At 27.4% G+C, this 24,186-nt stretch overlaps 6 protein-coding genes across 13 annotated transcripts; 3 read left to right on the top strand and 3 right to left on the bottom strand.

The window, feature by feature from the left end:
• Window positions 1-3: 3 nt before the first annotated feature.
• LOC124426416 (39S ribosomal protein L19, mitochondrial) lies at window positions 4-2,662 on the top strand. Its single transcript, XM_046968078.1, has 4 exons — window positions 4-291; window positions 516-951; window positions 1,045-1,323; window positions 1,422-2,662. Exons 1-4 carry the CDS (start codon window positions 225-227, stop codon window positions 1,549-1,551), a joined length of 912 nt encoding a protein of 303 aa, XP_046824034.1. The 5' UTR covers window positions 4-224; the 3' UTR covers window positions 1,552-2,662.
• Window positions 1,960-9,401, bottom strand: LOC124426413 (zinc finger MYM-type protein 3). 6 transcript variants are annotated; one of them, XM_046968068.1, is made up of 13 exons: window positions 9,274-9,401; window positions 8,503-8,804; window positions 6,198-8,398; window positions 5,721-6,074; window positions 4,819-5,633; window positions 4,479-4,699; window positions 4,147-4,379; window positions 3,884-4,070; window positions 3,643-3,768; window positions 3,387-3,508; window positions 3,169-3,316; window positions 2,913-3,012; window positions 1,960-2,802 (listed from the first exon to the last, which is right to left on the bottom strand). In XM_046968068.1, exons 3-13 carry the CDS (start codon window positions 8,358-8,360, stop codon window positions 2,628-2,630), a joined length of 4,644 nt encoding a protein of 1,547 aa, XP_046824024.1. In that variant the 5' UTR covers window positions 8,361-8,398; window positions 8,503-8,804; window positions 9,274-9,401; the 3' UTR covers window positions 1,960-2,627. The 6 variants fall into 6 exon arrangements, with proteins under 6 accessions (XP_046824024.1, XP_046824023.1, XP_046824025.1 ...); XM_046968067.1 differs by having other exon boundaries at window positions 9,022-9,395; XM_046968069.1 differs by having other exon boundaries at window positions 6,198-8,420; window positions 9,022-9,375.
• A 593-nt stretch (window positions 9,402-9,994) lies between these two features.
• LOC124426822 (probable E3 ubiquitin-protein ligase makorin-1) lies at window positions 9,995-14,769 on the top strand. Its single transcript, XM_046968966.1, has 6 exons — window positions 9,995-10,452; window positions 10,920-11,207; window positions 11,463-11,802; window positions 12,022-12,344; window positions 12,430-12,586; window positions 12,692-14,769. The coding sequence occupies exons 1-6, from the start codon at window positions 10,418-10,420 to the stop codon at window positions 12,818-12,820; spliced, it is 1,272 nt and encodes a 423-aa protein (XP_046824922.1). The 5' UTR covers window positions 9,995-10,417; the 3' UTR covers window positions 12,821-14,769.
• A 2,836-nt stretch (window positions 14,770-17,605) lies between these two features.
• On the bottom strand, window positions 17,606-21,804 carry LOC124426821. 3 transcript variants are annotated; one of them, XM_046968964.1, is made up of 5 exons: window positions 21,669-21,804; window positions 21,040-21,145; window positions 20,625-20,905; window positions 20,253-20,553; window positions 17,606-20,160 (listed from the first exon to the last, which is right to left on the bottom strand). In XM_046968964.1, the coding sequence occupies exons 2-5, from the start codon at window positions 21,041-21,043 to the stop codon at window positions 18,500-18,502; spliced, it is 2,247 nt and encodes a 748-aa protein (XP_046824920.1). In that variant the 5' UTR covers window positions 21,044-21,145; window positions 21,669-21,804; the 3' UTR covers window positions 17,606-18,499. The 3 variants fall into 3 exon arrangements, with proteins under 3 accessions (XP_046824920.1, XP_046824919.1, XP_046824921.1); XM_046968963.1 differs by having other exon boundaries at window positions 21,407-21,755; XM_046968965.1 differs by lacking the exon at window positions 21,669-21,804 and adding an exon at window positions 21,289-21,307.
• Window positions 21,805-22,023: 219 nt separating this feature from the next.
• Window positions 22,024-23,103, top strand: LOC124426829 (translocon-associated protein subunit delta). The gene is made up of 2 exons (XM_046968977.1): window positions 22,024-22,462; window positions 22,542-23,103. The coding sequence occupies exons 1-2, from the start codon at window positions 22,214-22,216 to the stop codon at window positions 22,800-22,802; spliced, it is 510 nt and encodes a 169-aa protein (XP_046824933.1). The 5' UTR covers window positions 22,024-22,213; the 3' UTR covers window positions 22,803-23,103.
• LOC124426825 (proteasome assembly chaperone 2) lies at window positions 22,983-24,097 on the bottom strand. Its single transcript, XM_046968971.1, has 2 exons — window positions 23,618-24,097; window positions 22,983-23,552 (listed from the first exon to the last, which is right to left on the bottom strand). The coding sequence occupies exons 1-2, from the start codon at window positions 23,948-23,950 to the stop codon at window positions 23,127-23,129; spliced, it is 759 nt and encodes a 252-aa protein (XP_046824927.1). The 5' UTR covers window positions 23,951-24,097; the 3' UTR covers window positions 22,983-23,126.
• Window positions 24,098-24,186: the final 89 nt, after the last annotated feature.

The following is a 24,186-nucleotide window of genomic DNA, read 5'->3' as shown; positions in this document are numbered from 1 at the left end:
TTATAATAACAAATTTATTATCATTATACGTACATATGTAAATCGTCAAAATATTTTTAAGTTTAGCATGATTTAAAGTGTCTAGACTGATTTCAAGATTCTATATATATATCTGACGTATATGAAAAAACTAGAAAATAACCTATTTGTAAGCAATTGAAAGAATTGTGCGATTTATGTTTAACAAAAATTATAAACGTTTGCAATAATTTTTATCATTGAATATGCCTATCATTATGAAAATTCTATCACATAAGACAAAATTAGGATTACAAATAGCGAGAACATTGAGTATGTATATCTATGCAAACATATATATATATATATATATATATATTATAATTTTTAACATATTATATTGTAATTCCTTTATTATATATTGTTAAAATCTTATACATATAATAATATTAAACTTTTGCTTTATCGAATTGCTTTATTTAATGAATGTTTTATTATATCTTGAAAAATATTCTATCAAGAAGATATATTCATGATTTATTTTTTTCTTTTTGTAGCAAAAGAAACGCGACGATGTTCTTCAACAATATCGACACAAAGTTTGGAAAAGGATAGCCAAAACACAACAAATGTAAATACAGATTTAAAAGATAAAACAATTTCGTTAGATTATCGATTTATTTATCCAGAGTTTCTACCAGATCCAAATCCATTACATCGTAATTATATTAGAGAAAAATTAGAACGCATGGATATGATTGCAAGAAGATCTCAGATAGATATTCCTGAATTTTATGTTGGATCAATATTAGCTGTAACATATTCTGAACCACATGCACCTGGAAAAGTAAATAGATTTGTTGGGATATGTATTCAAAGGCAAGGCTGTGGATTAAGAGCGTCGTTTCTTTTAAGAAATGTGATAGATAATCAAGGTGTTGAAGTTCTTTTTAATATGTACGATCCATCTCTTCAAAAAATAGATTGTTTAAGGTAAAAATATACATTAATTAAAAACCAAAAAAGCTTCACTTTATTTCAATTGTATAGTATTAATACTTAATTTTATAAATGTTTCTGTTTTAGACTTGAAAAAAGATTAGATAACGAATTATTTTATTTACGAGATGCACCATTAGAATATAGTACTTTTCCATTTGATATGGATGCAGAATTATTACCGGAGGGTGCTTCTGTACCAATAAATGATATTAAAGTACCACTTAATCCACGACCATGGCTAGAAAGATGGGAACGAAAAGAATTAAAAGGTGTTACAAATATAATTGTCGGTCAAAGCCGACGGCAGAAGGCTGCAGCACATGCTACACCTTGGGAAAAATATGATCTCATGAAAATTTATAGGTAAGCTAAAAAAAAAATGTACTCAAACAAATGGAAACAAATTTTAAATAATTTTTTAATATGTTTGAATTTAAAATTTTTTTTTTTGTAATAATTAGAGAGACAATACCTGAAGAAGAACAAAGAGATATATTTGCAGAGGTGCAATCAAGTCTTCGCGATTTAGAAATAGTTCGATATAAACAAAAACACGTACGAACCTTTGTACGTCCAAAAAAAAGTGGGTAAATTTTATATTCTTAAACATATGTATAATTCGGAAAAAAACTATAATCTTTTATGCTAGTAAAAGTAATTAAAAATAAAAAGTATTCTTTAATTCCTTTCAATAAAAGTTTCCAAATATTTTTTATTAATTGAATATAATTTATAAATAAATCAGTTTTTTTTGTATAGTATACACTATAGTATACATAGCATTATGTATGTATAGTATATAGTGCATTATGAAAAATATTACTTGAAAGAAATAACAGGTTCATTTGTTTAAGCTTTTTTCTCTAATTTTTTTATGTCATCAATCTGACCTTATTCTATATCATAATTATTGATATATAATAATTATAATAATAATTAATAATTACAATAACTTAAAATTTGTAAAAAAAATGTATGCATGAAAAGAAGTATCCGTAATAAATGTTATCATCAAATATTTACTTGTAATGTAAAATACAAGAATGCGCACATGAAAGAATGACAAGAATACAATATTTAAAATGCATTTATATTTAAAAGTATACTAATTCTATTTACACTTACTATATCTTTTATCTTATAAATGATGTTATATACATATAAGCCAATAATAGCTATTTATATTAAAATTTATAGAAGTTATGTGATCATTTCATTTACATAATTTTTATGTATGCATATATACTGTGCAGTATACAATATTTTACGTTTATTATATTATTTCATATTTTATGCCTATTACATTTATTGCTTTTTAAGAAAGTTTACACAAATAGAAATTGTTTAAATTTTGCATATATATATACTTTGCTATTCTCGTGTTTTATGTAAATGTTTTTCTCTTCTTAATCATTCTGCTTAAGTAATATAAATCAATATTGTATATAATAAGTATATACTTCTTATATTTCGTTTATAATAAGAACTTATATTTATTCGGAAGTGAAAAATTTACAACAGAAATTATAAGATTCAAATAATTAATCTTCAATACATAATCACTGTAATGTATAATTATTAGTTTTTTAAAATAACATACATAAAAAACGATTAACATCTCTAGATTTTCTGCACTATTAACAGAAATGAAATTCGCGAAAATGTAACTAACTAGTCAATAAAGCTACATTAATTTCTTTAACCATTTTAACACGATATAACATTTTTACCAAATGTTCCTTGGCAAGTGGTGATGTCGAATACCATACTGGACTATCGGGTACACAACTTCTTTCTGGCAATAAATAGAATACATCATTGCGTGTTTTAACACTTTCTGGGCTGAAATAGATGTTAATATATAATATAAATATACAATTATAAATGGTAAAGTGATAAAATTCAGAGATTTAAGTCTTTATACATAGATATTATAATAAAAAAAAACATACCACTTTGATAAATAAAATTCATACAATTTGACAGGACACCTCAAAGGATTTTCTTCATTTTCTTGTTGTTCGTAAACTTTCTTCTTACGTGAATTAGCTTCTAAAAGCAAGTTATAAAAATGAAGCATTTGTAAATTCTTCATAAATTTACATAAAATCTACAATGAATCCCTGATGAAACAAATCTGCATATATTTTAACGATCGATTAAACAACGCTGCATGTATAGAAATATTTTTATATATTTTATACATACCAAGAGCTGACTGTGGTGGATAAAATCTTAAAAGTACATTCCTTGAACCTGGAACTTTTCCAGCAACTGTTGCAGGCTGTGCTGCTGGATTTCGTTTCCAATGTTTCATAATATGAGAGAATGATAATTGCATATGTTCTTCTACAGTCTACAAAAAAAGATTGCTTTTTATAGCATTCCAAAATAGTATTATATAATGGTTATATGTGTATACCTACCACAAGATTAAAATGTTTTGTATTGAAAAACATAAGTGTACTTAAAAGTACATGTGGTGAATGAGCACCTAATTGTTTACATTCCCACAGATGTTCTTCCTCTACTCTTGTTACAATATATTCTGCAAAATACATTAATAACTTTTTAATATTGTTAGTTAAACAATCAAATAGAAATTTTTTGTATGTAATGATTAGTTAATAATTATAAAATTTTTTAAATAATATAATTATAATTAACTTAAATTATTCTTACGTGTATCATTATAAAGAACAGAAAATTTTTTTGCGACCTCATTTAGACAGTCTGTAAATTTTTCATAATATGAATCTGTGAAAATATTATCTATTCTATTATTCTCAAATAAATATTGTTGTATTCCTGAAACAAAAACAAACAGGTACTTTGATAAGTTTATACATATATACCCATATATCCATATATAATTAAAATAAATACTAAATAAAATTAAAAACTTTTCAATATATTAATTTACCCAAACAAAGGTAATATATTGTATCAGGAGCATATTCAGCACCATTTGGTTTTCTTACTTCTTTTACAAAAAGACACAATGAATAATTCAATTCATCTGCTGTAAGTTGTAAAAGATCTGTTTTAAATAATTTCATTTTCCTTAATGGTGTACTTTGTTTTTCTAATTCTGCATTTTTCGCTACTACCTGTTTGAACAAATGTAGAAAGGAATGTATATATATAATCAATATATTTAATTGAATGTAATATTTAAAGAATTACCCATTGTCGCCAAGCGTTAACTCCAAATGTATATTTTAAAGCCATATTGGCATCTGGCTTTTCAATAGGTTCCAAAATTCTTGGTTGAGGTGGTGGCTGAGGTTCTGGAGGAGGCATGAGTGGCATATCATTAGTAGCAGAAACGCGTCTACTTTTTTTATTTGGAGTAGATCGAGATTTGTATGGAACTACTCGTTTTCTTCCACGTGCAGTTATTGAACGTTCTATCTGAACTATAATACACGAAAATCATTTTGTTTTATTTATATAAACTTCTTATTTTGAAATTAATGCTACAAGATTTATAAATAATAAATTTATCTTTGATATACCATCGTTATCTATAGGTGCTTCAGATTGTGCTGGAGTTTGAGTTGCTGTTATTGTATTTGATGTTAAAGCAGCTTCTAAATCAACCGCTGGTTCATCCAATTCTCCAGTAGCCATTTTTAATGCCATTTGTAACATATCACCGAAAGTATTATTAGAATCAACACCATCTGGACTAAAGTTGTCACTATGTGCATTATCATGATCACCTCCATCATCATCCCTAAGAAAAGTTTTCCAAATTGAGATCCATACAAAAGAATTTAATTAAATATAAAATAAAAGTGAAATTTTATCGACTGATATTTTAATATTCTATAAAAATTGCTTTTATATATTTACCTATCTTCTGCTGAATCAGAATCAGTCTCATTAGTTTTTTTTTCTGTAGCTACCATTTCAGCCATCATAAGAAGTTCGGCTTCAAAAGGATCAGCAGGTATCTTTTCTTGTATCCTTTTAATGTCTTTAAAAATTCCTTTAGTACTATTTCTTGTTGTAGGTATAAAAACAGGGACAGGTATAGGTAATGGGAAAGGTAATGGTATTGGAAAAGGCATACTAAACATATGTACAGGATATGGAACATAAATTGGTACCGGTATCGGAATTACCATCTGTTGAGTTTCTTCTGTTTGTGTCGATTTAGTACATGGATGTGGACGTACAGAAACGCCCTTCGTATGCATTAAGGGTTTACATTGAGTAATTTTATTATGAATATTTGTTGGGCTAGGTGGTCTTGTGATAATCTGTTGCTTATAAATGATCTGTGGCACTTGATTTTGAACTGTAGTATTCACGTTATTTTGTGTAGCAGATGGACTAGCTTGTCCATTTCCTATAGTGGCTAAACTTGTTACTGAAGATATAACAGGCATATTTTTTTTATTTTGTATTTCATTTACTTTTGATGTATTCTGATTTGTAGTTCTTTGTGGCATTGTTCGTTTTGGCATTCCTGTTGGTACAGGATCATCACTCGATGGTATTGTTATTGGTGATTTTGTATACTGAGATTGAAAATTCATCACACAATTATATGAACAAAAATTGCGTATTGTTGCGTCTGACATCGTTAAATGATATTGTGCTTGAGAAAATTCTTTGCAGAAGTCACAATTTATACGTTTGGCTGATACTGCATTAATAGATACCTGCAAAATTAATGATTTTTTTGTATTTAAAATAACAGTATTATAAAAAATATATAGGATAGATTGAGATAAATTAATATATCATACCTGATATAATGTTAAACAATTTAAACTACACATCATCATTATTTGTCCATTTTTTAATTCCTTTTTAATCATATCAAAATTATATTTTTTTACTTTGCACCAATTACAAGGTACTATTTTCCTATTTGTAATTATAAATATATTTAAACATGTCTTAGTACAAAACGTATGGGCTTCATTTTCATAAAAGATAACAAAACTTTTCTTATTTTGTAATTCAAAAAATTGTTTGCAAGTAGAGCATTGGTCTGGATCAACTTTGTTTACAAACTTAAATGCTGCAAAACATGGCTCACTACATATAACTACTGGATTAGCTCTATCTAATTGGACTTCACAATGTACAAGTTTCTCCTATCACAAAAAAATGAAAGTATGTTTTATTATATAATATATAAGATACATATATATTACATTCTATTATATATTTATATTATAGTCTCATATAAATAACCAAGTGTGTGTGTGTGTGCTTACCTCTTGACAGACACTACAAGATTTTTTTTCTATATTTGGAAGATCAGTAGAACTCATTTTTGAATATTTTTCCATACAGTTTTGGGTACAAAAATCTTTAAATTGCCCTTTGTCACCAACAGGAGCTAAAAAACCTTCGGTACCTGAACTTATATCTTTTTGACAGTAACTACATACTTTTAAACCTTTTTTAAACTCTTCTAAACACGTAGAGCAACAAAATTGTCTGACATCATAACCAAAACGTACACAATATTTTCCTAAACTTACTGCTTGAACGGAACCATTGCAATTCCTACAATAGCTTCCATATTTATTTTGAAATTTTCCTAAACACTCTTCATTACAAAATTCCATTGTTTCCCATGAAAGATTTTTTTCATCATTTGATTCAATAATTAATAAACAATTCGCACAGCGTTTATCTCTTTTTGAATTAACTGTATCACTTGGTATGTCCGTTGCTCTATTATTAGCAGCTTTAAATAATGTTTTACATGTTTTAGAACATACATTGAAACTATCAACACCTATCTTTACTTTAATTTTACATGATCTTTCTTCATTGCACTGTTTACACATTTCTTTTGATGAAATTTCTTCAATTTCAGAATTTTTAGATTCATCGTCAAGATTTATAACATCAGTAGTTATCAGCACATCTTTCTCCACATTTGTATGCTGTTCTTGCGTACTTTGTATCTGCTCTTTGTTAGTATTATTGTCTGCTTTAGTTCTTTCTTGATGATTTACTGTAGTATTTTCAACGCTTTCAGTAATTGATTTTTGTCCCTCTTCTTGAATAACAACTTCATCCAATGTAGATTTACTTTTATCATTATTTTTCTTTTCCATTACTTTTTCTGGTATTATCATTTTCATACTATCTGGAATAATACACAATTCATCATCCTGCCCAGGTAATATATCAGATTGTTCTTCTTCTGTTTCCATTGGTGTTACACCTCCTGCATCCTTTTTTACATGTTTATTACACCTATTAATAGATTCTGTAGTATTTGTTATCAATATATCTTCTTCTGAAAGAGTATTTTTATTTTCTGCCTTGATTGTTACAGATGAATGTGACTTATTTGGTATAGATTCAGAACATTCTTTTGAAGCAGTTGAATTATGTTCATTATCAAGAGAAATCTTATCTCTTTCATCCTCTTGTAATGAATTCACTTTTTCACTATTATTTAACTTTGTATTAAAATCAATATCTCTTGTATGAACAATATTCTGAAGAATATCACCTTGTTCACATAGCTTTGAAAAATCAATACTTGTTTCTGTAGGACTATCTGTTTCCATTTGTTCAACAGTTTCAGAGGTCAGATTGTCTCCAGCGAAAGGATCTTCAGCGTCCATAGATTGATTTTCAATTTGAGAATCACCATGTTTGTCTTGCGAGAATTGTACAAACTCAGTATTTTCTGGTACAGAAACATTTTTATCAGATGTTCCCTGATCTATGTTTGATATATCAATATCTTCATGTACATCTGAGTTTTTACTTTTTGTATCTGTGTCATTTGTAAATGATTGTGTATTATTCATGTCTATTATAGATTCTTGCTTAATTGTATCGGTTACATCTGCATTGTTTACACTTTCTTCTTGTGGAGAGCAATCCTCGATGTTCTTTGGATTAGTATTTTGTAATATTGTTTCTTTTGGATCATTAACATTATGTTCATTTATTAAATTTATAGTTTCTAATTGTTCATTTGAAATTTCATTTAAAATATTGACATCAGGAGTTGCTATACTGTTATTTTCTTTATTTATAAGAGACTGATCCGTATGTTTATCAATAATTTGTGAAGTGGATTCCTGTATTTTTATATTACATTCTTTTGAAATTTCATCCGTACATACATTTGAATCATTTGCAGTTTCTCTTGTCTCTGTATTTTTGACATTTGATTTCGTAGTATCAACAATTATATCCTTATCGCAAATAATTTTATCTGACTGAATATTTTCACTAACATTTTCTTCATTTACAAGATTTATTTGATCAGGTTTTAGAGTTTCACATATAGATTTTTCTATAGAATCTTCATTTTCATTATTTGTTTGTAAACTCGTATCATTTTGTACTGGAGATAATATGTTAGATGTTTGAGCTGATGTTATGTCAATATTTGAATCCATTATTGTAAATTATCATAAAATTATGTTTCTCTATATATCTATAATTAAAAGAAATTAAAACTTGAAAAAAAAAATATATATATATATGATTTCTTGAATTGATATTTATTTGTATCTATGAAGGTATTTGAATTATACTTACTGTAAAAACTTATATACTGCTAAGATTAATATCCATTCTGCATTATATTGGATATCATCAATATTTTTGTACAAAGACCTCTTAACTAATTTTGTTAATATTAATATCCTCATGCATATGTATTATAACATGATCAACCACTATCGTTATGTTCCATCGAAGTAACAAATTAATTATCAGATATTAATTAATGTGATATATTACACATTTTGTGTATATTATTTATTCTATGTATACTATTTATTCATTTTGTCTCTTAAGTAACAGACAAAGTAATAAAGAATGATGATGAAAAACAAGTGCTGTAAAACATAAAAAAATATATTAATTAAATTATTATATAAAATAAAAAAAATTGGAAGTATTATATAATTCGCATTTCACACAACGTGGCTTCGTTTATATTTATATAATTAATTTATAAACGATTCCTTCGTTGTGTTGTATTTTGTTCGGCATAATTAATTGAGGTTAGGATGACAAAGACAACTTGAACGCCATATTGTATTCAATACTTACAATTTCCTAAAGTACAATTTTGCAACTCAATGTTATTTTGAAATATTTAAATGGTTTTGACAATAATTTCGAAGAATGTTTCATACATTATGTTGTAATTAAATGAACATAAAAATTAATGATAAATATTCTTTTCAAGAATAATTTCTTTTTCAGAACTTTATTCACTTCGCGATCTTTTTTACATTGAAAAAGAAAAATACATTTCAAACGGTAGGAATATCAAATCGATGTGTGTCAAAGAAACATCACCTTTTATTGGTTACAAAAAACCCACTTTATCTTTTTCGACTTCTATTCGTATAAATAACTCAAATATACAATGTTATAGCTAAGGCAATAATCGTGGCGGCAAACTATGTATACATGTAACTACCAACCATTTCATATGTCATCTTTAACCGGCATCTGTAAATAGTAGCAGTTGGTAAGAGTCTAATGATAGAAAAAAAATTACGTTTCATATTATTAATATATGTGTGTGTGTATTAACAAACACAAAATTTAAAGTTTTATCAAAGACGGTACAAATTATTTTGTTTATATAAAATTCAATACTCTTTAAACGAATGATTTGTCCAAGAAACTGCAATTATTTCATTCATTTCAAAACGTAGTTTGATCAGAAATCACATTAATGACTATCCCTTAATTGATCCTTCTTTTCATAAAAATGATTCTGCTTATAAATCAAATATAGTTAAAATTTTAAACCAATCGGACGATACGCTCATTGAGCATAAACAGTTTAAATTGACGAGAAGATTAATAATTTGGGATCTTTTATCGAAGAAATTCTATAAGATATTATTTTTTTCATGAATTTTTACATCATTACTATTAAGAAATAAGGATATTACATAATATAATTTTAATCTTATATATAAAGATATTTTTTTTTTTTTATTATCGATGTTCAGGAAAAAGAAAAAAGACAGTAGATGTATATATGGTTCACAAGATCTTAGGCATGCGCGATACAACACTATTGTGCATTCATCTTCGGTTAAATACTTGCATATGTGTAATGTATCTTAAATGCATATGTGTTATGTACATATAATTCTTTAACTAGCAGAATACCACTTTGAGATAGCAAATAGCGATACGGTATAGATTGATGTATGCAGACGGTAGAGTATAAGCCCTTGACAAGGAATAAAGCGTGGATTCGTGGAGGGTCTTGAGGGTTCTGGGAGGAGACAAGGAAAGGGCTTCTGCGTGTTGGACGGTTGGACGTTTGATTTCAAATTTCGTGAGGAACCCTCAAGATTCGATAAAAACGGTTATTTTACATCGCATGTGAATTTATTCGTGCCGAGATCTCCGACGGTATTTACACGCGACTCTTTGAGAACGCGTCGTTGATCAATTGTTACGGCGGAAGCTTGAGAAAATGGCCGACAATTGGACATATAGTATTGTTTGCCGGTAAGAAATCAACTTATATCTTCAAAAACTCTGTTGACCTTCGTCAATTCTTTGAAAAAATGATTAAAAGCTATCTTCATATTGATTTACTCATTGTATTCAAGGAGTATTAAATATATAATATGTAAACAAGTTAATGTAAATATTGACACAATTCCCTAAGCTGTTTACAACCGTGAAATTTAAATTTGTAAAATTATTAAACTAAAATAGCAGTTCATTTCAAGAACGAAATGTTCTATAATTTCTACTGATAAATATGTCTTTTTTTATTAGTTAAATAATATGTACATATATTATATTGGTTGATATTAGTTAATTAAATCATATATTGTTATATACCAAACTATATTTGTGGTTACTTCGATATCATACTTAAATAGAATTGATATTAAAAATGTATAGGAAAGATCAATTTGATCTGAAAATGTATATTCATATCAATGTCATATCTATATTATGTTTAGATATTTTAAAAATGGCATGTGTCGTGGAGGAAATAACTGCAGATATCGCCATGTTCAAACTGCTCGTCATGATTCAAGCGCGAATGAAACAGAAATATCGTCCACTCCTACGTCCAATTCTACTTGTCACTTTTTTAAATATGGCACATGCAAGTTTGGCAATCAATGCCATTTTCTCCATAGTTCTGAAACCATTGGTAATGCATGTACACAGACCAATTTACGAGAAAGTTCTTCATTAAGACAACGTACTACCACTACTTCAACTTCAGTGGAGTTAAAAAATACGTATGTCGCATATACTATATTATGTCACAATTATATTTAAAAGGTATTCTCCTCTTTGGTCTTATGGATAATATAGCACAGATCTTGGTATCTGAATGATAATGATTAAAAAATATAAAAAGAAATTATTATTTTAGAATTACAAACTTTTAATACAGCCAAGACCTGAGCTTTAAGTATATTTATAAAACACACTTTGTTGGTACATTTTTTTCTGTTAGAATATAATAATGTAAGAATTATTTATGTTTGCAGCAAGGACAACAGTATTCATATAGCTGAAGAATGGGTCAAAGCTCCTGAATTTATACCTTCAACTGTTTCATCAGTTGCTGGTTCTTCTACATCCAACAATGAAATGTTTAATACTTCAGGAACATCAACTGGTACATCCAAACCACTTTCATATGCTCAAGCTGTAAATCCAACTGGTCAAGCTTCTGATCCTTCATTGGAACCTCTTTGTCCATATGCTGAAGCTACAGGAATTTGTAAAAAACCTAACTGCACATATTTGCACGGAGATATTTGCGAATTGTGTAGTCATGCAGCTCTTCATCCGTATAATGAAGAACTTCGGAAAAAGCATACAAATGTGAGTATATATTTATCAGCTATAAGTCATTTATTTTTTTTATTAGTATTTTTTAATTCCTTAAACTTCAATATTAGCTAGGATAATATATTTTATATTAGATCTTATAAATACATTAGCAAATATAAAAGAATATTAGTTAGTGGTAACAAACTAGTATATAAAAAATGTGTAATACGTAATTAAATATTGAAATATGTAATATCAATTTTTATATAGGCATGTGTTAAACAACATGAAGTTGACATGGAACTATCTTTTGCTATTCAACGTAGCAGAGAAAAATCTTGCGGTGTCTGTTTTGAAACAATAATGGAAAAGTCATCACGTGAACAAAGGTTTGGTATTTTGCCAAACTGTAATCACTGTTTTTGTTTAACCTGCATTAGAAAATGGAGGCAAGCTAAACAGTTCGATAATAAAATAATAAGAGCTTGTCCAGAATGCCGTGTCACTTCTGATTTTGTGTGCCCTAGTATGTATTGGGTTGATACAAAAGAAGAAAAAGAAAAATTAATCATGGATTATAAAGATGCATTAAGGTAGAAGAAATTAAATGTGTTTTGTTTTGTTTGTTTTCTTTCTTTTTTTTTTTTACAAATATATAATAAAATATGCTTATTGCAGTACTAAGGATTGCAAATACTTTAACAAAGGTCGTGGGAAATGTCCATTTGGTAATAAATGCTTTTATCTACACGCTTTACCAGATGGTACTAAAACAGACGTTGGTCCACCTGTTCGTCAGCGTCGTAATGCCGATTCCGATACTGATATCATACAAGTAAGTATAGCTTATTATAATACTATATTAAACTAATATATTTGATTAATGACGTTGAATTATTAGGTGAGATTCTAATTGTAAAATTGAATTTATTTCTCATAGCAATTGATCTTATGGGACTTCCTTGAAGGCAGAGATGATCACTTGATGTATATAGATTTCGAAGATATTGTACCATTCTTTTCAGACTCGGAAGAATCTGATTGGTCTGATTACGAAGTAGCATTGTAGTTGTGCTAAGTGTGCTAGTTGACTGTTGTAGCACTGCTTTGATACTACTGTTATCATTGCCGTTGTTGCCGCTACTAGTACTATTCATTTCATTTGTCGTGTTCTAGTGGTTTCAGCATCGGAATGAGTCAATAGTATTCAAATTGTTTGAGTGATTATATTGAAAAATATCCCAGCTTCATTTCACCTTTTGTACGTGTGTTACAAATAATGATAATCACATAAGATCAATACGTGATTATAAGCTTGGTAATTTGAATAAGTACTACAAATAGTTGGTCATACAAAGTTTTAGATTTATAGCAATAGAACGTACTTATTAAATATCCTATTACCTGTGGAATCATTTCTTTTTCACGTTATAACTGCAGTTAATAATTGATTATAAATATTCTAATTGAATCGTACGTCGGAATACTTAATCCTTTCAGCGCTGAAATTTTTAATGACACGCACATATAGTGCGTTGTCCACTTACTGTGATAAAACACACTGGACTGAATACTTTTTTACGTTTTATGTGTGTGCTCTGTCGGAATCGTACGCTATATTATTTCACACACTATTGTATATTGCAAAATATTCAATAAAAATATTTATTTAAAGTTCATCGATAATGTGGCCAGATTACTTCTACATAAAAATGACAATTAGATATATAAATAATTACAAAACGCATACGTGTTTATAGTATATTCTGATACATTCATATTTGAACGCATATACGGGTTCGAAATAATATAAAGTCCATAGCGCTGAAAGGTTTAAAGTATTCTAAATGCGCATTAATGTGTTTAATTTATATTAATATTGTATAGAAATTATAAACTCTTATGTGTTTATTCTGATATAGAAACATAATTTTTGTTGCATCAAGAGAGCCAAGATTAATGTAACATTAAAAGTGATAATTGCTAGAGTTTGTTTAATTGAAATTATGATAAACCTCCAATATAAAATATTTTAGTCCATCTTGCTCTAATCCGTACTCAATGTTGAATCGTATTATTCTCCATAAAATATACAAACTTTGTGGACTTTATAATTATTTTCCTTTTTTTGATAACGATCAACTTTTTTTCCCCACGTTATGGTTTCCATAAAACCAATAAAATTATAATAAATGAGAGCATTAAATATTTTATATTTTTCATATAATGTATATATTTTTTACAATTTCGTTTTATAATTTGATGTTTTGTTATGCTTGAAAAAAAAATTGTTAATGTAATTTATTCTGAATAAACTATTGTAATATATTTTTATCCATGAGAAATTATTTGTTAATATTAATATTTATATACATATTTATGGAGAATAAAACAGTATACTATATCAAATATAGAGCAAATGAAGATTTGATAGGTATACTAGATTGTCAACTACTCACTTTAAAAGTTGCAGTTATACATTGTCGCCTACCTCTTATATTATGGCTCTGCGAATCTTTAAAAATTTCTTTAAATTATTAAAATTGTATAGTGTTATTCTCTACAATTGATACTGATAGACTATTCATATAAATGCGTACGCTCATATAAATATATATATATGTGAGGATGTGTGAATGAAGTGAAACAGATTAGTGAACGAGATACAAAAAGACTTTGGCACTATTTGTGAGTAATAAATTAGTGGTTGAACATGGCTTTCACAAAAATTATAAGCTAGTGGACAAACAATGAAGAACTGTTACATTTAGCGGGCTTTAAATTATAACGAAATTAATTGATTTTATAGCCCGCATTCCAATGATATCTATATATATTACGTTTTTATAAAAATATTATATATAATAGCGGCACGTCCCTAATAACGTCTACGTCATGCAACAAAAAATTTATCTATTATCCTACACGAATAATTGTAGCAATGCGCAAAAAGCTCCATTAAAGTTACATAAATTAACAATAATGGAAATATATTGATAATTGCTTTCAGTTTACAAAGATTTGTAATATTTTTTTAAGTATCTAATCAAACTGTTTTCATTCATTGTTATGATCTAATATTCTTATAGGATGTTTCATATATACTTTTAAACATTGTCTTTTCAATATTATTTTTTTAAAACAGCATGTTTCTAATTATATAATAATTCCATATCGTAATATTTTAATAAAGTGGCTACGTCTATTATTTTTTATCCTAATAAAGGTCTATGATTTTATTATGTATTCGTTATTATTTTATGCAAAAGTATAGTCAGATTATATATATTAATGTAAGTCAAAATATAACGTTAAATCTCGAAATGTTTTTTACAAAATTACTTGTGAGCGACTTTATTAAAAATTTAGTACTGATAACATCTACAATCGATGTATATGTACCTGTTAGAGTTATTTGTTATATTTTTTGTTTTATTACATATTTATATTCCAAATTAACTTTCATACTAATTATCTCACTTACATGATATTATTTTGTAAACTAATTAAGTATTTGTCAAACCTTAAAAATGTTTTTCATGTTTTTTCTATCTGTACTTAGTACAATATAGTTTACATTCAGTAACCCTTACATTTGGAGCATAATGGTTTAATTGTGTTTAAGATATATTTTGTGGTACATATATGTTGACCAATATTATACCCTGAAAGATGAACATATGTACTATATGATATCTATTATAGTTGCTTTGTATTATTTTACATTTTGAGAATGAGAAAGGGGAGATAAATAACATTCTTAATATCAATGGCTTTTTTTATAAATTATACTATGAAGATCTCTTTTGTAATCGTTTTAAACAGGCAATTATATTTTTTATATTTATTTATTATGCTTTGATTTTCAAAATAATTATGAAAAATAATCATGCTTAAAATTACTTTTTTTATGAGAGCATTAAAATAATAATAATAATAATAGTATTAAAATTCATGTAAGAGGATTATTAAATGAATAAATTATTGGCAACGCATATCTTTAAGAATAAAATTCTAAAAATTTTAAAGAGAGAACTCTCTCTACATTTAAATATTTAATGTAAGTTAAAATTACTTTATATTATCTTTATATAATAAGATTAGATACGAATTTCTTCTATGTTATATATAGTAATATTTTTTAAAAAGTGTGCCACACAATACATGTAGTAAACACCTTTAATATTAACGATTCCCACTCTCTCACTGTCAGCTATATATGCCCTTGTTAATTAATTAAAATTATTACTGATTATAGAACGTTTATATCACAATTATAAGAAAAACACAATTTATTCTGTAATAAATAAATACAAATCGTTTTTTAGTTTTCTATCACCGCTATATAGGGTGCCCTAAGTATTAAAGATTTTAAGTATTTACAATATTGTGAGCTTAATTAATAAGACCCTGTGAAGACATTAAGATGATTTCTTAGTCATCTCTGATATTGATAACTCTTGTTAGTTGTCATTAATTTGTATATTTAGACAAGTTCGATGATAAGAGTAAGTCATAATTGGCTTTAATTTTATTTCTCACACAATAATATATATATTTTTGTTATTAAAAGTAGAAAAATGAAATAAATATAGTGAATCTGTGCATAGACATCACGTTATTTATATCTTGTCTTTTAAATCTATGTTTCCTCTTTTTTTTTTTTTCAAGTATATAATTACTAATTGTATTGTAAAATTAATAATTTTGAGACAATTTTCGTTGTTTTATTATATTTTATAATATTCATATTTGATAAATTTTTATACTATTTAGCAATATTAAATGTAATAGTTGATTATATTTATGAATATATAAAAATGAATATTATAAAAAACGTTTAAAGAAATCAGTAATCATTTTATTCTCATAACTATGTAGTATTTGATAGAGTCAATAAAATACCGCTCACCGCGTTCCCACAAATTAATGAGAGAACGCGAATTCTTTTGAAGGATCCCGTGGAGCTCGTAAGGTTGATGGACTTTAATAAATATAGATATAGTGTCTGGGAAGGGAAAGTAATATTCTTATTAATTGTGGGCGTGTCAGTATAGAATTCATTCGAAACTTTTAAACAGTCTGATGTGTGGTCCTTTGTCCTGATGACCTTGCCGGCCCATGATTGTTGCTTTGATCTTTTAAGGGTAGACGCCCGACAAACCCTTGTCTTGTCGCACCTACTTTTACTGTTTGTTTATTGCCCGGCTCGACACATTATCGAAGACTAGGTATTTTACTAACAATGCCTAAGCTTGGACAAAGGTAGCAATGGGTTTTTATCTATATATTTTTTTTTAGCGATTATTCAACGAATTCTCAAGAAAAGATATTCCCAATAGTGATATATGGCCCTTAAGAGAAAGAAAGTACTGTAAATAACTGAGGTTGCGCACATGTGTCAACATACCCTTAGGAGAAAGTACTGTAAATATCTAAGATTGCGCATGTATGCGTCAAGACACGAAAATTCTTGTATTTACGTTTTTGGCATTTAGAATGCAGCAATATAACGGTAAATGCATTTTTTGAGGTAATAAGTTCCATATGGAATATATTCTAGTATGGTTTTTTTGCGGTATTGGTTGAGATCAGACGTACGACTGGAACGGTAAAAAAACTTTGCTGGCTGAGAGTACGATCGCAAAGGATTAATGTTATATGAATTATTTATGTGTGGACGTTATATTCACTTAGGTACATAAATATGAAAAAAAAAAAAAAAAAAGATAAATTATTATATTTGATATATAGCCTTCCTAGAGTTTTTGGCTCTTAGAAAAGTTTGGCTCTTAAAAAAAATCTTATTTATAAATGTAGGTACTTAAGAGTTTGATTAAACATTACTATAATATTATGTATTAATATTTTGTATATATTTATTTGATTTCAGCATCATTTTATTACGATTTGTGTGATACAAATAAAAATTTAAATGTCTTAGTAACAAATTCTTGTATATGCTATTTGTTATCAATATTATTATAATGTATATAACATGATAAATTTTTACAAGATTTTTATTATCAATATATTTACATATATTTCTCAGCTGAATTACAATAATACTTGTAATACGAATAGAAATAGTTTAAAACGTTTTTTTTCTTTTTTCTTTTTTTTTTTATTTTATTTTATTTATTTTTTTTCTTTTTTTTTTTTAATAAAGGAATTTTCTAATTAATAGCTTTAAGTACCAAGAACTAATAACAACATATGTTTTGTGCGTAAATATGTATATTAAAAAGATAATAAGGCACTATATTCAGGTCATTATATGTTATATAGATTATAAATTAACAAATTTATCACTTTTTTCAATACAAAATTTTTTGTACGTTCTAATTTCAATATAAATTTATAATATCTCATTCTTTTGCATATTACTATTCTGTGTATGTGTGTATATACTATAAAAGTATATTATAATATATATTATATATATATTATAGTATAATATATATACTATAATATATATATTATAAGATATAATTGCACTTATTTTAAAGGCAATAATTATTATATCTTTAAATGAAACATTGTATAGTGAAAAAATCGTATTATAAAATTGCTATTTAAGCAAATTCTGCTTGCCTTCTAATTAAGTTGTAAATTGCAATATTATGTACACATAATTATAATAAGAAAATATGAATGCACCATATTTTTCTCTCTCTCTTTCTTTCTCTCTCTCTCTCTCTCCCCTCTCTCTTTCTCTCTCAATACTTTTCAATACTCTATAATAAAGCTATCTCAAACTCGTTAAATAGGGCTGACAGGTCATACGTTCAACAGGTTGGTAAATCTTTTTTTGTACTGGACTAGTGAGGTTACCATTGTGTACATAATTAGAAGAGTTAGATTCTTTTTGTACATCAGTAGATCCAGCAAGATCTCCAACATAGGAATCTAAGCAATTCTCATTTGATGAAGTTTGCCCAGAGATTTCATTTCGTTTCCGAAATTTAGTTGAATATTTATAAAAGTCGGACATTTCAAAAGGTTTAGTAACTTCTCTATAAGGTTGATATTTTCCAGCCTGTACTATTGTACAATTATGAGGAGATCTTATAAGAATTGCCTCATCATTATTTTCTTGAATTTTTCTTGATTCTGCAGGAATTTCAAGTACTTTAGGCCGCCGATGCTCGTAACGAATAGGAATCGGCTGTAAATGACTTTGCGGTTGAATAGATGTATCCAACTTACAACGTCCTTGCAAATTTGAATGAATATTTTTTGCAGTGTCATTAACGATATTAATTACACCAATATCCTTTACACATGATACAGGTGAGCTTGATTGACAATGCATAGCTTTATGCGTAATTAATAAGCTTGGTTCTAATGCAGGACTTGTACCTGAATCTAAAGACGTTTCATACCATTCTTTTTCTTTTCCTTTACGACTGACATTATCAGTAGTATCCTTATCATCTTGTGATTCCTGCGATCGATTGGAGTGCCATGTTTCTACGCTTCCTAAGGATTGAGTACGTAAAAGAATTTTATTGTTGACTTGTGTTTGTTCAGATAAAGGTAATAAATGAATAGTAGGTTGTGGATAGGAAACAACAGGTACAGAATTTTTAGATCCTCCAATCGTCACTGTTCGATATCGGGATTGTGTTTCTGCGTTAATATTTCCTACATGTTGCACTCCATTTCGTTTTCTACGATCGAGGCTACCAAATCTATCGGAGACAAGTTGTTCATCAGGACACCAAATTATTTCTTCGTCATAACGCATCCAACATCCTGGAGGCATATGTGAATCAACAGGTGGTCCCATAGATCTCAAATTTCTATTAGTAGACATATCACGATCTTTTCTTTGCCATGGCTGTGATTGATTTTTATAATGTATTTGATACTCTGGTGTATGCACATGATGAGATGAACGAAATTCTCTATCATAATACAATTGATTCGATTTTCGTTGAACTTCGCTATCAAATTGTTTATATTCTGCGTATTGTTGATGATTATAAAAATCTTCTTGTAATTCGTGTTGTTTTTGTTGTTGTTGTTGAAATTGACGATATCTTATTTGACGTTCTTCTTCACTATACGTGTTCGGTACAGTACGATATACTCGGTTATTGTCCTGATAATGATTCTGATTGCGTGTACCACCACTACCATGAGAATACGTACGAGTACGATATTGATCAGGTAAAATGTAAATATTATGATTCTCATTAAAATCATTCTCTGATGCTTTAATATTTTGTCGTTGGTCAATAGGACTTGTAGAAGAAAAACCAGTATCATGAGTATGATGATAAACATTCGTGAACGGAAGATGTTCCTCATATCCAGGATATTTTTGTTCTGTTCCTATTAAATTTAGATTAACATTTTCTTCTTGAGTAATGGCTCTTGTAGAGACCAAACAACTTTCATTTCCTGCAGTTATAATGAACAGTAGTTTGACAAAAATGTTAATAATACTAATGTTACACTTTCTTCATTACAAATAAAATAATTATATATAATACCTGTGCTATCAAGAGGTGGTCGTGGTTTTTTTGTTCTATGCTTGACATTGCTCTGCAAATGTGATTGAGTATTACATGCCATTGTATGTTGATATTGTCCTGTACGATGTGTTTTATTACGAGATTGACGTATAGAATTTAAACGTGCTTCCAATTCTTGTAGTCTTCTTTGGCCTTGCTGATAAACCAATCTATGCTTTCGACGTACAGCTTTGCTTTCTGCAGGATCATTAACAATTCCTAAGGCAGCTTCCACTATACCAATTTGAACTTGTCGCTCTAATTCTAGAGCAGATTCTTCCTGCTTACAATAATAAAATTATGTTTCTCTTTTCTAATGTGTATATAGAACATGAAATATAATAATCTTACAGCTTCATTCGATTTTAATTTGTTGATTAAATTCTGAGGATAAGTAAATGCTGTGCCAACTTTTTTACGAAAAGTAGGTGGACTTTCTCCAGGCTCCAGTGGTATCTCTGGTGGCAAAACTCCTGTTAATTCTGCCTCTTCTATACAAAGATTCTTTAATTCAGTATTTTTCAGAGCTAGTTTCTCTTGCAGTGCTTCACGCCGTTGACGAAGCCATTGTAATCTTGCAGATAACGAATCTTCTGCCAAAGATCCTGGCGCACCTTCATTTCCTGCCATCACTATTACAAAACATAAATGTTTATAATTTGTTTTAAAAATAAATTTACTAATTTGTCTTAAAAATAAAATAACAATCAAAGTGTGTTATATTAAAATCTAATTTCTTAATAAAACTAAAACTATATTTACTTACCCATATTATTGCCAAATTATACAAAATAGTAGCGATTACAATTTTTATTATTCAGTCGTATATATCTAGTACATTCTTATATTACCAAAAGAAATAACTACTCCATCTAAAATATAAATGAAATTATTTAATTTATACAAAGTTCTAAATTTATTCCTTACAGAATATTGAAAAATAATAAGCAGAATTTTTATATAATATATTATTGTAATATTTGTATTAAAAATATCATAGTAATTGTAATGCAACCTGTTGATTAAGATAAATTATTTTCACCATTAACTTCATAATGGATATAAAATGTATAGAATGTTAAAACTCATATTTTATTATTATTATCATCTTTAATATATATAGATATGTATACCCATGTATGGATGCTCTTGGAATTGTAAGTTCACTTCATTTTGATAATTTTAACTATTAGCATAGAAATCATATAAGGTATTAAAAATCAACATGAGAAAGAGTTGAATAGCTGTACTAGAGTGCGTCTCGCAATAGCATAAATTTTTCATATAGTTATACTTCAATCACAATCTTTTTATCTCTCTATTTATTTTTATTGATGATTGAAAAATTTCGATCATCTAGCTTGTTCTAATTCTTGAAAGACGACATATAAATACCTTTTCTCATGAACAATCACATAAAGGAGTAATAGAATCATTTATAACGTAATCATCGGTTATACAATGAAGTTCGTTGTAAAGAAAAATATATAACCAATCAATATATTGGATTTTATGTAAATGCATTTAATATATATTTCTTTTATAAAATATTAATAAATGTTATCGACAACTGATATATTATTATCCTATATGTATTGTTTATAAATGAAATCATTGGTAATTGATTTTACTTTCAAAAAAAAAATGATTATGTAATTCTCTCAATAGATGGCATAATTATTTTATGAATTTATATCTTGTGTACCATCTCTATCATAGATATTTATAGGTAAAAGACACGTCATAACCACGTCTGCAATTAAGTACTGTTTTTGAATTACGTTATGATGGGATAAAACCGGAATAGAATAAGAAACGTGTTTGAAGGGTTGTGTACGCTTTCGTTTACTACATTATACCGGATATAATATAACAATATACTGTTAGATTTTAATAGAAATTCCATTAATTTAATTATTTCATAAAGTAATTTAATAAATATGAATTGGTCTGTTTTTCTATGTACACTATCTGCTGTAATTTTAACCATATCCGCAGAAACATGTCAAAAACCAGAAGTTGTAGCATCGGCATATGTAACAGAAGATGCTACGGTTCTCACTAATGTTGCTTTTACGACACAATTTGTATTGAAATGCAGCAATGGTGTGAAAGGAATTCCATTGTATGCAGAAGTTGAAGGAAAAGCTTTACCTGCAGTGAGATTAAGTGCAGATAACAAATATCAGGTAAAATAATAAATGTAAATGATTTTTATGTTGTTATAATTTATATTTCTCTTTTAAACGCTTATTTTACCTTTTTTAGGTTTCATGGACAGAAGAAATCAAAAATGCACGATCGGGAGATTACAGTGTTAAGCTTTATGATGAAGAAAAATATGCTGCCATTCGTAAAGCTTATAGAAATGGAGAAGATCCTAGTATAGTAAAACCATTAGCTGTAGTTGTACTCAATAATCCAGGTATTTATCTTGGACCATGGATCAATTCTGAATTTTTAGCAGCATTTTTAGCTGCTCTCGTTTCATATGCTGCATTCTCAGCTAAATTTAAACTTCTTGCATAGTAAAAGTATCATTCATTAAAAAGCCTGATTTCTGTATATGTCATCATTAAATTGAAATTTTATAAGCCATAAATATTTTGAATGCGTTTGCTACTTCTGTATTTTGAAAATAGGTATGAATTTTAATCAGTTTAAATATAATTAAATAAATGCAAATAAATTTTGCGTAATTTAAATAAATTTTTAGAATTGAAGAAATTGTACTGTTTTATTGTATCTTGTATATCCGTATAATTTTTTTATTATGCAATGGTATATAAAAGATATCGTTAACAGAAATAAACATTTTTTTTTTAAATAATTTCATAACATATTGTACTTTATTTAATATATCTCAGATGATGGTACATTTCCAAATAAATATTTCCATGATGGTGGATACTTGATAGCTAAAGATCCAATAGAATTAATATGTAATAAATTCATCCATTGATTTAAATAGTTCATTAAATTTAATGCATCTGGAATATTATCTCCTTCAGAACAAAATTTAAATAAAATTATACATGGTATATTATTATTTGTAAGAAAATCAAATAAATTGATTGCGAAGCCTCCTCCTGGAATCTGTGTTATTTGTTTGTCGTTTGGACAAGATATATGCTTTGATTCATATTGAAGCCATTTTAAATCATCAAAAACTTGTTTGTTATCAGTTAATACACCGGCAGATGCAATGTATCTCAATTCTGTAAGATTTAATTGACTATCTGTTTTCTCATAAGCATAACTACTCGTCAGGATTACTACCTGGAATGAAATAAAATTAAAGTCTTATGTTATTTTTTATGTTTCTAATATGTATAAAAGTATACCTTAGATATTTTATTTGTTGTAATAAATTCCAATAAATTGTGATAAAATTTATTTAATGATTTGACAAATGGTGAACGAATTTGTATAACAAGTATTTTATTTTCAATTCCTGCATATATATCAACTGCAGTGCTCAAGAATTCAGATGTTTCTATATAAGGATCCAACCCAACTATGGGTATAAAAGAAGAAGTTACAATTTGCCCAATTCTTTGGAGGTTAAGACTCGCAATTAACAGATCGACAGTTAATTGAGCGACATTACCAACTGCAACTGACGGCACTATTAATGTGAAATCTTCTAAATTAAATATTTTTGTTAACTTAATCATTGTTTTTTTTTCTTTGTTGTTTTTTTTTTTTTTTTTTATCTGACGCTAGTTATTTGAATGTAGTTTACTAATAATACAATAATGACATGACACATGGAATGATCTTACACAATTTCACAAGTATCGGAATACTTAACGTTCATTGGATATAACATTTATATGGAAGATGATTGGTTATTTTCAAGAAATTTTATATTCATATATATAATATATACATACAGATAAACATATACGCA

Source organism: Vespa crabro, chromosome 9 (assembly GCF_910589235.1).
Source record: "Vespa crabro chromosome 9, iyVesCrab1.2, whole genome shotgun sequence".
NCBI classification, from domain to species: Eukaryota; Metazoa; Arthropoda; class Insecta; order Hymenoptera; family Vespidae; genus Vespa; species Vespa crabro.
Note: the sequence above shows the minus strand (reverse complement) of the source record. Positions and strands in the feature narration are given on the sequence as shown.

What these genes read in the sequence shown, in the direction of transcription:
- LOC124426822 (XM_046968966.1), top strand. Translation starts at nt 10,418, where the DNA reads ATGGCCGACAATTGGACATATAGTATTGTTTGCCG. An exon ending in ACATATAGTATTGTTTGCCG is followed by an intron (nt 10,453 to 10,919) that starts GTAAGAAATCAA and finishes TATTATGTTTAG; the next exon opens with ATATTTTAAAAATGGCATGT. An exon ending in CCGATACTGATATCATACAA is followed by an intron (nt 12,587 to 12,691) that starts GTAAGTATAGCT and finishes TATTTCTCATAG; the next exon opens with CAATTGATCTTATGGGACTT.
- LOC124426829 (XM_046968977.1), top strand. Translation starts at nt 22,214, where the DNA reads ATGAATTGGTCTGTTTTTCTATGTACACTATCTGCTGTAATTTTAACC. An exon ending in GTGCAGATAACAAATATCAG is followed by an intron (nt 22,463 to 22,541) that starts GTAAAATAATAA and finishes TACCTTTTTTAG; the next exon opens with GTTTCATGGACAGAAGAAAT.
- LOC124426825 (XM_046968971.1), bottom strand. Translation starts at nt 23,950, where the DNA reads ATGATTAAGTTAACAAAAATATTTAATTTAGAAGATTTCACATTAATA. An exon ending in CAACAAATAAAATATCTAAG is followed by an intron (nt 23,553 to 23,617) that starts GTATACTTTTAT and finishes ATTTCATTCCAG; the next exon opens with GTAGTAATCCTGACGAGTAG.
- LOC124426413 (XM_046968068.1), bottom strand. Translation starts at nt 8,360, where the DNA reads ATGGATTCAAATATTGACATAACATCAGCTCAAACATCTAACATATTA. An exon ending in ATTGTTTAACATTATATCAG is followed by an intron (nt 5,634 to 5,720) that starts GTATGATATATT and finishes TTAATTTTGCAG; the next exon opens with GTATCTATTAATGCAGTATC. An exon ending in CAAAACATTTTAATCTTGTG is followed by an intron (nt 3,317 to 3,386) that starts GTAGGTATACAC and finishes CTTTTTTTGTAG; the next exon opens with ACTGTAGAAGAACATATGCA.
- LOC124426821 (XM_046968964.1), bottom strand. An exon ending in AATTAAAATCGAATGAAGCT is followed by an intron (nt 20,554 to 20,624) that starts GTAAGATTATTA and finishes TATTGTAAGCAG; the next exon opens with GAAGAATCTGCTCTAGAATT. An exon ending in ACCACCTCTTGATAGCACAG is followed by an intron (nt 20,161 to 20,252) that starts GTATTATATATA and finishes TTATAACTGCAG; the next exon opens with GAAATGAAAGTTGTTTGGTC.
- LOC124426416 (XM_046968078.1), top strand. Translation starts at nt 225, where the DNA reads ATGCCTATCATTATGAAAATTCTATCACATAAGACAAAATTAGGATTA. An exon ending in CAAAAAATAGATTGTTTAAG is followed by an intron (nt 952 to 1,044) that starts GTAAAAATATAC and finishes TTTCTGTTTTAG; the next exon opens with ACTTGAAAAAAGATTAGATA. An exon ending in GATCTCATGAAAATTTATAG is followed by an intron (nt 1,324 to 1,421) that starts GTAAGCTAAAAA and finishes TGTAATAATTAG; the next exon opens with AGAGACAATACCTGAAGAAG.